This window comes from Cervus elaphus, chromosome 32, assembly GCF_910594005.1.
Source record: "Cervus elaphus chromosome 32, mCerEla1.1, whole genome shotgun sequence".
Taxonomy (NCBI): Eukaryota; Metazoa; Chordata; class Mammalia; order Artiodactyla; family Cervidae; genus Cervus; species Cervus elaphus.
Window position 1 is genome coordinate 35811991 of NC_057846.1, and position 13450 is coordinate 35825440.

Genomic DNA, 13450 nt, shown 5'->3' on the forward strand with positions numbered 1-13450 from the left:
CTGAGTCATAAAATGACATGAATTGATAATCGATTACACAGTAAGCATATCAGGATAATCACCATGTATTAAGGTTATTATTAAGAACTGTTTTTATTTTACTATGCAGAAGTCTTGGTTACTAGACTGTAACTGCTTTATTGAATCCTGGGTTAAATGGTATTTCAGTAATGGGATTTAAATTTGAGGTAACAGACTTACTGTTAAAGAGTTATATGGAGTCTTTTCCAAATTCCAGACTCAACGTTAAAGGTTTCTATATAGGCGAAGGAGTTTGTGAGGAAGGTACTATAGAAAAAAATTATTTGGAAGTCTACAGAGGAGAGAGTTGGTCACAAACTATAGAAATGAAAGCCAAAAGTTCAATATTGACCTGTACTTGGCCAATCAATTGGTTATATGGGTCTCTTTGATACAGTTCTGTAGTGGACACTATGTTCTAACTTTCAGTCAGTTAGTCAGTTCAGTCAGTTAGTCAGTTCAGTCAGTTCAGTCGCTCAGTCGTGTCCGACTCTTTGCGACCCCATGAATCGCAGCACGCCAGGCCTCCCTGTCCATCACAGACTCCCGGAGTTTATTCAAACTCATGTCCATCGAGTCGGTGATACCATCCAGCCATCTCATCCTCTGTCGCCCCCTTCTCCTCCTGCCCCCAACCCCTCCCAGCATTAGGGTCTTCTCCAGTGAGTCAACTCTTCACAAGAGGGGGCCAGTTCTAACCTTCAATCACGTTCAATTTAACCAGTATTTTATGAGAGTCCTTCAAGAGCCAGGCACTGGGCTAGAATGTTAGAGCTATAAAATGATCAGAATATGTTCACCGTCTTCACAAAGAGGTAATCACAAGACCAACAGGTCCGGGCAGTGGAAGAGATTCAGGCATCATGCAGTGAGAGCCAAATAAGGAATCCCTCACCCAGGGTGTGGACATGAGTTGGTGGGGAGGTGACACTCAGGAAGGAGTTGATGTTGAATTTGAAGAGACAGTGCTTCAGTTCAGATGAAACTGTCTGTGAATGTTCATCTCCTGAAGAACAAATATAGAACAAAGGGTGCTTACCTTTGCTTATCTTTGTTTATCTTTGTATAAGAGCAAATACTAAAATTTTTTAAAATATCTCTATCTTCTAATCTGATAGGTAAAACAAATGGTACATATAGTTTTGAAGCTGCAGTAAGGGCTCAATCGTTATTCAGACAGATTCTTCTAAAACATAGAATTCTTGGAAGGTGCTCAGACTCAGGCCCAGAGCATATTGTTCATAGTGAGATTAAAGCTACTGTACTCCCACCTCCAAAGAAAAGTGACACATTGGCTACTTAAAGGACAACACTAACAGAAAAGCATGCCAGCAGCCATACAGTCTCCCTGTTCTTTTAGGAGTCATACTGTAGACTCTAATCAGAGCCTATAGATCAGACGGGCTTCCCTGGTGATTCAGATGGTAAAGAATCTGCCCACAATGTGGGAGACCTGGGTTCGATCCCTGGGTCAGCAAGACCCTAGAGGAACAAATGGCAACCCACTCCAGTATTCTTGCCTGGAGAATCCAATGGACCGAGGAGCCCGGTGGATTACAGTCCATGGGTTCACAAAGAGTCAGACACAGCTGAGCGACTCACACCTTATAGATCAGGTGCATTTCCATTTGCATGTGCTTCCTCTGCCCAATCAATGCAGTCTGCAGTTTGCTTATGCAGAGGTTGTTTCCACTTCCTCCCATCTGATTGGGCAACAACTCCAGATGTCTTCAAAAATTACATAATGATTATAGCTCTGAACCCTTGACTGGCCTAGGAATAGGTATTTGACATTTGTTTTGCCTCCATGATTGTCTTAAAAAAAATCAATTCTATCAGAAGAATCGTTTTAAAGTTCTTGAGTCCTCCCTGACTGGTAATACACTCAGAAGAGATGGTGCCAGGCTTTTGCACAGTGATTCCATGTAGGAGAGTGACTCCCAGAACCTTTGTGGTAGAAGAAACCTTTGATAATCACTTAGATAAATCTTTTCATTTTATCACTGAAGACAACTGTGGCCCAGTGAAGCCAAATGGACTTCTCACATCCAAACAGCAAGATTCTGCAATGCCAGGATAGAGGGCCTTAGTCTCCATCTTTGGAAGTCAGGATCCCTGACACCCTAAATTTAAGGTACATACAGATCTCTTAGGGATCTTGTTAAAATGCAGATTCTATTCCATAGTTCTAGACTGGGGCCTGAGACTCTATGTGTCTACTAACAAGATTCCAGCAGATGCTGATTCTGTTGGTCCTTGGACCCCACTTTGAATAATAATAAGGATTTACACTAAGAAAACGCATCCAAGTGAAGATAAAATTAGTGAAAGGATAGCTCTGGTTCAGACATAGCAGGTAATTCCAACAAGGATTGGTATACCTTATGCAGGTCTACTGTTACAGCACCAAATGTTCTGCATCATTTTGTGATAGAGATAAACCACCATCTTATAATACTGGTTTCCTAGGAAACATCATTTTAGAATCTTGTACTAATTAGAAAATTGATTGGGTAGGATTTTTGATCCCCTTCATCTAGTTGTCCCATGCCTTCTTATTTCAAAAATGTCATCTAAAATGCATAAATGGCAATTTTCTAATAAATGTGTTTCTTATCTTAAGGGATTCATGATTCTTGAGCTCTTTGTGAATTTCATGGTTCTTAAATAAGTGCATTTCTTACCTCTGATAGTTCTCTCACACACACAGACACTCACACACACGCCATAGTCACACATCTTATACTGTGTTCTTTGTATGAAGCAAATGGATTATTATGTGATAAAATTAAGAATTTAAATTTTTATGAAGAATGCAAACAGGTAAGATGAAATGGTCATTATAGAATATATTCTTAGTTCTGGAATTACTTAATTACAATTTATGCCTATATGGTTTATAGTCCTGGTTCAGAAAAAAATATAAAAATAAAATCTCATATACTTCACAAAATTTTACATCAAATAAGTTACATGGAAAACAAGGTTCCATGTGTTTTTTTTTAAATTACATGGAAAGGCATTCTTAATTGAAGCACGTAGAATGACATATTCATAAGAAATGACCCAACCTCACAGGTTATAGTTCTTATTTTTGTATTTCTCTAAGTAGTTCTTCCTCTACTCATTTCAGCAAAAGTATTCTATACAAAAATAACCAGTTCATTTATACTTTTTTTGAAGAATTCAAAAAACTATGTAAATAACAAGATATTTGTTGTTAAGCTTATTGATATTATGATTAATGATCATAATTATACTTTATTTACACAAGTACTCGTAGGGCTGAAAATATGGAACTGCTAGTGTTTATTCTTATGAGCCATTCTTCATGAAATTGGTGAAGCAGATGTACCAAATCACTTGAGAATGTTTTTTGGCATTGAATTTGGCTTTAAGAGGAATGGAAAAAAAAAAAATCAACCTGATATTAGCAAAAATGAATAGTTTTATTCACATCTCTCTGATGCCAAAAAGGTGGTGTTTATTTTTATTTATTCTGGAAAAGAAATTGTGCATGATGTTTATGGTCTAGATGAACTGTTAATAATAATCATGGCTATCAGTGTGGGGCACCTGTAAGAAGTATATTTGTGTCCTGGAACTTTTTGATGACCCTGTTTCTTTGAGTATGATATTTGGGGTAAAATGAATCCATTCTGAAATGCTTTAGTTACTGGAATGACAGCAACAAAAAGAGCAGTTGTAAAGGACTTCCATCTCTAGGCACAGCCCCATCCCAAGACCTTGAGAACAATATTCTACCAAGATTCTGGAATTTTGATAGGCAAGTGTGAGTGAGTAAAATGTAAATTTTATACAGTTTCAAAACAGTTTACCTTAAATGCAAAATGACATCATTAAATACTTCAGGAGAAGAATAACTGTCTAAATTTTTTAAATGTATTTGTATTTGATTTGGGATAATTGCATGGAGTGAAATTTGTACTACTAAAAATCTGCCTCTTTATAGATTTTTTACACCATTAAAAATAAGACCTACTTTGTATTATCTTTAAAAAAAGAAAGAAGGAGGATATCATTTTTCTTGTCAGTAATCATTAGAGTGTGAAAGTAATTTGATGATTTCAAAGATACCAATGACAGAGGAGCCTGGCAGCCTGGGGTCACAGAGGCAGGCATGACTTAACAACAACAACATGAAATGAAGTACAAAATTGTGTCTACAAAAGAAAAAACTCAGAATTATTTAAAATGGTAAATGATGATGGATGGAACCATATAAGCTCTTACCAATACCAGTGTTTCAACGTCAGTTGATCATTGACAAATTCAGAAATGCCCTAGAGATAATGACTTATCTGCCCATCCCTTGCCAAGCCCCTTCAACCTTTCGGCCTCACACTAGTTAAATTTCAGTTAACTGATTTTACGAAGACTGAAGCAAGCAGTACCCCACAGTTTTCATGGGACATGGTTTTCTAAATGTTTTCTCTTCTCCTTTCCTTTATGTTGTTCAGCCACCAGGTCATTTGTAGGACTCTCCATACTCCGTAGGAGGAAAATTGCCAGTCTGAAAGTTCAGTGTCTTTAGCGTTCGATTGCTTATTACATTTTTACCCTCTAGGTGCCAACCTGGATTCACTGGAGCGAGATGTACTGAGAATGTGCCCATGAAAGTCCAAACCCAAGAAAGTATGTTAAAATAATCTGAAATTTGCTCTCTCCCCCAAACTACAGCCAACAATCGCTACTGCTTGGTGCCTTTACAGCTCAGCTGAGACTGATTCCTTTCGTTCTAATCATGGTTTAACCCACTCAGGGCAGAAACCCATTCAATCTTGTCTAGCTGTGTCTCAAACCACAAAGGTCATCGATTTCACAAAACCCATCATGGTGGTCCATGATGCAATCATGGCGGGCGGGCCCACCAAAACTCTTCCGATGCTATCAAGCAGAAAACCTAGTTGAAGAAAACACCCAGCTTTCATTTTAAGCGGCTCCGTCTGAGAGAACACGGTCACTTAAAATGCTGGGATCTCTTCTTTCGTGTGTATCCAAATTTGTATCCCTTTGGGGGAGACGCCAGAGTCTGAAAGCCATGACGAGGACAAAGACTCAGCTCCTGAGAGTGAACTCACCAAGTTCAGTCAAATGACACTGAAGGAGCTTCTTTCTAGCATATATTCACCTCTTCTCTTGTTTTCTCTGTTTTTTTTTCTACCATTGTTTTTTTGTTTCCTCTCTCAGGTGCCCAAATGAGTTTACTGGTGATCGCTGCCAAAACTACGTAATGGCCAGCTTCTACAGTACGTCCACTTCCTTTCTGTCTCTGCCTGACTAGGAGCATGCTCAGTGGTTCCTGCTTTCTTGTTGCCGCACCTCCCCTCAGATCCCACCTAGAGCTAGATGCGTTTTCCCAGGTCTAACATTGACTGCCTCTGCCTGTCGCATGAGAACATTAACACAAGCCGTTGTATGACTTCCTCTGTTCGTGACTAGTGGGCTCTGAGCTACTCGTAGGTGCGTGAGGCGCCAGTGTTTCTGAAACTGATCTTGAATTGCTGTGATACCACATGATAGTAGCCTCTCTCACCCAGCGCAAGGACAATAAAGGCCTTGAAAAGTCTCACTTTTATTGAGAAAATAAAAATCATTCCACGGGACAGTCCATCTGCTTTATAAAAATGACCCCATCCCTCGAAAAGGAGGTGTGCTAAGTTTGTAACCAGTACACACTTGAAATGATGGTAAGTTCGCTTCGGTTCAGACTGTGTTCTTTCCGACAAATAAACAGAATAAAAAGAGTTCAGGTGTTTCTCTTCATTAACCAAACAGTTTGCATTTAAAAAAAAAAGAAAAGCACTGAGTAGGAAAATTAAAAGCAAACTTTTTCACAGCAAAGGAGATAGCTTGGCTTCTATTTGACCTTGTTTAGGAAACAAGGGATTCAGGTCTAAATGATTTTTAGATGAATTGTTAAATCACTTATTTATGTTATTCTACTCTCAATAATAATTTTAGGAAAAAAGTTGTTTTTTAAAAATATTGATTAGTTACTATGAAATATCACAGTTCACTGCTAGATGTATACTTTTAAAATGAGAACCGGGAAATTTCGATGGATTTCTGTGGCTTCATGAAGTTTTGAACATTCCTAAAAGACCGTTTACATTGTATATAACTGCATGGATAACTAAACTATGTATTTGTCCTTCTTTTGTGAACAAGGACTTTAGCTTTTAATTCTGGAACTTTCAAAACATTATTTTAAAAATAGATTCCATATAGTTATCCATTTAGATCAAAGGTGACAATTTTTTTTTCGGTAAATTTAGATCAGATAGTAAATGCTTTTGCATTGGCAGACCATACCATTACTGTCATAAACAAAGAAAACTCAGCCGATGGAGCACAAAAGCAATTCATAGGCATGGACGTGTGCTATTAGATTTTATTTACAAAAGCATTGTAATGGATTTGTCAGCCTCTGATTCTGCTTGTCAATTGCTTAACCCCCAAAATATTTCACATAGTGTATTGTGGTATAAATTCATGTAACACAAGAAACAGTGATAGAAATTGGTCATTTGGGGGCCCTAAAAGAATGAGATTTGACCCTTATTTGTATTCATGCAAAGAATAACATTCTGTTTCTCATGTTAACAGTCATGGAAGAATAAATTCTATCAAAAAAGAAATTTCATATGCATTATGAGGAGATTGGACCCATACTATTCGATCATTTTTTAGTGAGTGGTACTTCTGATGTATTTACAAAAGCTGCATATCAAAAATCACGTTACAGACTACCTTCTGTTGTGAAAAAGTGATAAACTGGCATTGCCAAATTTTCAAACACAGTCTGCTCTTTATTCAAAACCTTTAAATAAAATGCCTTTACTGGACAGAATTGTTCTCTCTACAGCTATAGATTATTGTTATAAAGCTAGATAAGATGGAGCGTAAAAACAGAAGGTAAATAATAGAATTTTACTTAACACAGCCATTCCTTTTAGAAATGTTTGTATTCAAATGACATGGATTTACAAATCCCTGTGACTGTATAAATTCAGTACAATTATATTTTAGATTTTAATGAAAATTCTGAACATGTACATTGTACTTAAATTTTTGGATTATCATTGTGCACTGAAAGCAATGTAAAAATGAAGGCATTTTCCAAAATAATGATGCAGTAAGATCTGATAGTAGAACCTGAAAAAATGTTCTCAATTTCTCTTTTAGACCATATTCTCTTTCATAAGATAGAATTTTAAAATAGCCATTATGTATTTTAATCAGAATGTGATTCCTTGAATAAATTCTTTAGTAAGCTTTCAGTGGCACTTTTGGAAGATGTCCAGGAAAACAGCATTCAGATTTAACCTGATTTAACAAAGATAGATAGGAAACACATTTATAAACAAAGTCTGTAATGACGTGCATCAGTCCTGCCTCGTGTCTGGAAAAGCAAGAACTTCCAGTCAGAAACTGCTTTCCAAAATTGTCTTGCCCAGAGTTAATTTTCTAACTTCCATGTCTTAAATTCTCAGTTTTTACTTCCACAAACCTTCGCATCAAAGCAGGGAAATAAATATTTGCTGCTCTAAGAACTTGATGTTCAACTAGCAATGAAAGCCACACAAAAGCTAAAAAGTGTTGCCATCTTGGTAAAGTTTAATTTTTACTTATTTTTGTTCATAAAGTTTGAAATACATATCATACATTTTAAAAGAAAAAATATTCCCCAGCTTCAGAGAGAAACATTGTTCAACTTACCAAACTACATTTTCAGTTGATGAATCACATTGTAAAAGAACATACAATTTTTTAAATGCTTCTACACACATAACTTACATTATTAGGATTTAATACAATTTTTCTGGTCAGGGTGTCCTACGGGACATGTATTGATTTATAAAAACTGATTTAAAATATAATAGAAAGGAACACATGTATCTTTTATAGGGCTTTCTCAAAGGAAGCCATTTGCCTTAAAATAAAACATTTATAATACTTTCTTGCAAAATACTGTCAAGGTTAGTAAGCTTTAGATTTCACCCCTCTCGACACAGAGTTCCTGCTTGAACGGATTGTTTTCATCATTGTGTGTGTGTTGTGTGTGTGTGGGTTTATGTGTGTCTGTGATTGTGTATGTGAACAATCAATAATCAATTTATAGACTATAGGAAAAAACACACAGCTTCAGTAGTTTCAAGCAGTATGGAGCAAATAGGTCATATATAAACTAACATCTAATAGGAAGTAATTCTAGAATAGCCAAAATCATAGGCTATGTTAAAAGAGTACAATTTTAGAACTTATAGGCATATCCTCAGAATGAGTTAACTCAGATAGCCTTAAAAGTATTTTTGATTCATAGGTTACTAGTGCCTAAATTATTTGTGTTGATTTTTCCAAATGTTTTTAAAATTCACTGAAGTTATTAGTTTCTTTATCAAACATGTGTATCTTGCTGAAAGTAGAATAAAGACACATCAACCTATAACAGAATTATTAACTCCAGCTAAGCGTTAGTGAGATTTCACTGTGTGTGTTTTTATGAACATACTTGCTCATGGCATATGGAAACTTGGAAGAAAGGAGTTTCCTATTACATTTCAAAAGGTTCAGTGGCAATATGGATTGGTATATGTGAAAAAAACAAAAGAATCTACTATTGTAAAGGTAAGTTGAAAATTAGAAGTCAGTGGCTACATTGGTCCCATTTAGCAACGACATTGACAGGACTCCTCTAGAAACCTCAGGGGGGCAAAAGTCAAGAGGACACATACCTCTTTGAGATTACTTGCTTAAGAAAACCCAAGAATGTCTTCAGATGTTAACAGAAATTATAATTGCATATATGGACAATTTCAATTTTCAAGAAGTTTTCTTGTTCTTTTCTCTAATGCAATTGAAAATTTAAATTAACCTACAGGTTAATCAGTTTTCTTCAAACAATTATAAAATCCAACAGCAAAAGATCAGTGAGTCAATACTTAATAGTTTCTAAAGACTCAGATTTAAATTAATTTTTTATATTGCTTACTGCACAGCAGGAAATCACATGTAGAAAAGGAAGCTAAATTGTTTACAGTAACTTCGTGTTTGTGAATTATTAATTTAATTTGAAAAATGGAGTGGCTAGGCAGATGTTCAATAGGAAACACATGATATGTAATAAGCCTAAGCCAACATTAGATTAAATAGAACAGATAGAAAGTAATAACGTCTTCAGAAAATGAAAAGTGTTTGTGTATTCTGCTTTTCTTGACTCACAATGAAAGAAATGTAGCCACCAATAGGCAAATAAATTATAGTAGTGTTTGCTACAGGACTTGGGTGACTGATGCATGCTTCCTCTGCTTGTTTCCTTGTTAGGGCTTATGGCCAGAAGAGAGTACAGTTTTAAGTACCAATTTCCCTTTGAATTATTTGAAATTGGAGCTGCCTGATATGAATGACTTCCCATGAAAATGAAATTAGAGTTAGGCTCACCAACTTACCTATAAAACTGTAAATGCAGTAATATGTATGCATGAGCATGCTACTAATTTTATTGAAGACTTAACCAACCTTTCTATGCAACTAATATAGATAATTAGCAGTGTTCATGTAGGCATGGAATCATGATTCTTTTCTCTGGAAAGAGTTTCTGTAGTCATCTGTTGATTTTAACCCTTAAATTATTACTGACGTAGGAGGAAAAGGCAAGACACTGAGGTGGTTCTAGGGAGAAAAATTGAGTTAGTTTCTCATAGAAACGTGTAAGGAAATTTATTACCACTTCCTCAGAAAATGAATTGTGGTACCCTGATGTTCTGAAGTTTATGTGGAGGAAACAAATTGGGAGAAAATGTCAATTTGTCCAATTCAGTGTTGCACAGAGGCAAGAGAAATTCAGATTGGAAAAAACTGTTAATTTTGCTGGAACATGGTGCAACCAAAGTCACTCTACATCCTCTTTATTTAAATTTATGAAAAATGTACGTGATTTGCCTGAGTACCCTGGACTTAAGGCAAAGAAAATTCTATTACATAAAGTGCCTCTTTATCATTGCTAGTCAGTGTACTATTTGATATGTATTTATACATACATATTATTCACATATATATATATATAAAATCTGAGACACTTCATTTCCTTAAGAGGTGGCAAGTTTTGTTTGTTTTTTAGTCTAAATTCTTGAAATATCACAGAGGCTGTCAGAGTTTTGGGGACCCTGAAATTAATCAAAACTAAGCCTGCATGCCTGCGATCAGTGGCCCAAAGTAAATCCCCAGATACATCTGTCCGCCAAGCTGTTAAACCCCTCTGCTGTTGGCCGACACACCTCATGTCTCCTTTATTCCACAGGGTCACCCTGTGAGGCATGTGTCAATACCATAAGCATTTTGTCAATGAGAAATGAACTTGTCCAAAGTCACTGAACAGGTAAATGGCAGAGAAAGGACCTGAAACCAGGATGACTCCAAACACGATCTCTATATGAGGAGATCTGTTCATGTCCACACTGTTTTGGAAGAGAAATACCCGTCCAGCGTGTGCTTTCAAACTGAAGAGATGCCTTGTCAGATTCGGGGACTGTCCTGGTGTCTCTCTAGTCAGTGACCAAGGAAAAGAAATACAGACCTCAGAACCCCGCTGTTTTCATCCTGCCCCGCCTTCCCACCGGCCTTTCCACCCCCCACGCACAAATAAGGAAGTCCTGAAGGGCCCCAGATGGTGACATTTGGTTAACAGTCCTTTGTTTCAAGAATGGAAAGCATCATTTCTGGGTGGGGTTTTTTGTTTTTGTTGTTTTTGTTTTTTTAATTTGCCCAATTTTCCCCGCTTCACCACTTGAGCCTGTGCAGGTCCTGGTGGACCTGCAATTCTGATGTGTCCTCAGTCAGGTGTGCTAGGACTGTGGTCTGGGGGCGCACAGCTTCCAGCCCCCTCCCCTGGGCAGCCCTGCAGGCCCCCTGGGTGCCTGTGGCCATCGGCTATCATCTGGGCATCGGGGCTCAGCGCTGGGAAGTGCCCGTCTAATTGGCTCTTTGTGATTTGAGGAACTAGTAAATTCAAATTAACCAAAGAACCAAGGAATTGCATCCTCCTCCTGCCTGCTTTTTTTTTTTTTTTTTAAACCATTTGAAAAAGTGAGGCATTCACTGCTATGCTATGCCACACAGAGATGATACAGAAAACTGGAAGCAAGCTCCTAGTTGCCCCAGTGCCCTGGCTGGCTTTTTTGAGCAGAAGTGTTCTCCATGTCATACAAATGATGGAGACAGTGGAAGATTTTGGGGGGAAAGGAATAGTTTTAAAATAAGTAAATAAAACAACAGGAAATATTAGATCATAGCTCGCCCCAAACAATGAAAAATACCAATCTAATGTGACAAAAATTTCCAACCAAATCGCTCCTCTTGGCTTCACCTCCCTGCTCTGCCACTCTGTACCTTTGGGTAAAATGATTTCACCTCCCTGGAATTTCACGCCTGCCTTTTGAAAGCAGAAGGGTGAAATAATCCCAAATGCCATCTCTGATGATAAATCCGGTCTTTTGATTCCCAGATAACGAATAGCATAGAGGAGGGGTCAGTCATGCCTCTTCTCCCTCAGTAAGGTCTTTTAAGGGTTAATAAAGACACTGTGTGCTGGTATTTGCACACCTCTTAAAAGAGAAGTTCCCTCCGTGGACTCGTGGGGGCGTACCTGAGCACTGCTTCCTTAACCATCCACCGTTTGTCTGTTCGATGTGCACGCACAGAGCCGTAATAGTCGTGTGTAAATGTGTTTTGGAGTGCAGTGTATTGCTCTTTTCTGAAACCTTTTCCCTTTCTTTCTTTTTTTTTGTCAACTTTCTGCATTGGCAGAGCATCTTGGGATTGAATTTATGGGTATGGACCAATCATCATTCCTTTTAGCCTGCAGAATTTAGAGCCTCTGAGCTGAAACCTTTATATTTCCCCCCTGTCTCATCTTACCTTTCAGTTCCTAACTAATTTCCTTTCTCTTTAGAAGGGATCATACAGCCATAACAATGATTTCTTTGCTTTCAATCTATGGTTAGTTTACCGACGAGGTACTGAGGGCAGCAGCTTTTAGACTCAAAACTTTCACTTAGAGTTGAAAATCACCTTACTTACTACAATTCACATACATCCCATGTTCCTTGACCCACTGATCGGATCTGACCATGCTGTTATTCCAGAACTGGGTAAGTTGGAGTGATTCATAAGGCTTTAGGAGGAACCAAGCCAGGGGTCTGAGAACAAAAGAAGCTTTACATACACCAAGTTAGCCATTTTCGGCTCATGGGAGCTTTATATACAATATAAAAATCATCTATTCATATTGTAAAATAGAAAGCTCTTACACTGCAACATGTTGCATACATTCCCTGATAGCTCAAGTGGTAAAGAATCTGCCTGCAATGCAGGAGACCCCAGTTCAATTCCTGGGTTGGGAAGATCCCCTGGAGAAGGGAAAGGTTACCCACTTCAGTATTCTGGCCTGGAGAATTCCATGGACTGTATATGGCTTGGCGACTTTCACTTTTCACTTTCAGACATGGATTACTCCAGTTTTCTGGAGATATATAACCACTGCACTAGTCAGCTTCATTATCTTATGAGCGAGAAAATAAAAAACAGAACAAAATACCCTATGCTATTTTAGATGGAAATTCTAACACTAATAGAATTAAATTTGAGTCACCATATCCCAAGTAATCAAATACAAATTTTCATACTGTTCCCCAGTGGCTCAGCAGTAAAGAATCCTCCTGCCAATGCAGGAAACTCAAGTTCGATCCCTGGGTTGGCAAGATCCCCTGGAGAAGGAAATGGCCACCCACTCCAGTATTCTTGCCTGGGAAATTCCATGGACAGAGGAGCCTGGCGGGCTACAGTCTGTGGGCTTGCAAAGAGTTGGATACGACTTAGTGACTAGACAACATCCTAGATAGTTGGGAGAAAAGCCAGTCTTGGCAGGAAGGGGAAGCCGTTTTGTCCTCCCGGAGCCTCCGCAGTGCAGGTCCCCAGGCTTCCTGAATGCTACGGCCCTGGAAGTGCATATCAATCAATAAAGCAATGTCCTGAATAAAGGACTGTCTGGTCCCCATTCAGCTAGTGTCAGTGACATCATGCAACAAGAGCATCTTATAGCTGTTGCTTTCTTTTCAATGATAACATCACAGTCTACACCTAATGTACTTTCCATAATCTGTGGGAAATGAGGCTGTTGCAAGCTATCAGTTTCCAGGGATAGAAACTCAATTACTTGCACAGTCCCCTCCCCCCAGAAAAAAATTCCAAGAGAAAACTATTCATGTGATGGGGAAAGCCCCACATTCATATACGTGGTCCTCTGCACATCAGAGAACATCACTCGAGAGTAAGGAGTACAAGAAGTCCCACCAACATCCCACGGGTGGCAGGTGGTCTATACGAGGGGAGTTATCTAGTCAGGTTA

The 13450-nt window shown here is 38.1% G+C and overlaps 1 protein-coding gene across 13 annotated transcripts in view; it reads left to right on the forward strand.

Moving 5' to 3' along the window:
* NRG1 (neuregulin 1) overlaps window positions 1–13450 on the forward strand; it is a 229605-nt gene that overhangs the window by 198360 nt on the left and 17795 nt on the right. For 4 of the 13 annotated variants that reach the window (XM_043893623.1, XM_043893624.1, XM_043893628.1 and 1 more), the window contains one exon: window positions 5233–5291. In XM_043893623.1, coding sequence (XP_043749558.1) covers window positions 5233–5291 — 59 coding nt within the window. Of the gene's footprint in view, window positions 1–4609; window positions 4678–5232; window positions 5292–11850; window positions 11875–13450 lie in introns of those variants that run through there. The other 9 variants (XM_043893622.1, XM_043893627.1, XM_043893619.1 and 6 more) reach the window with 4 other exon arrangements.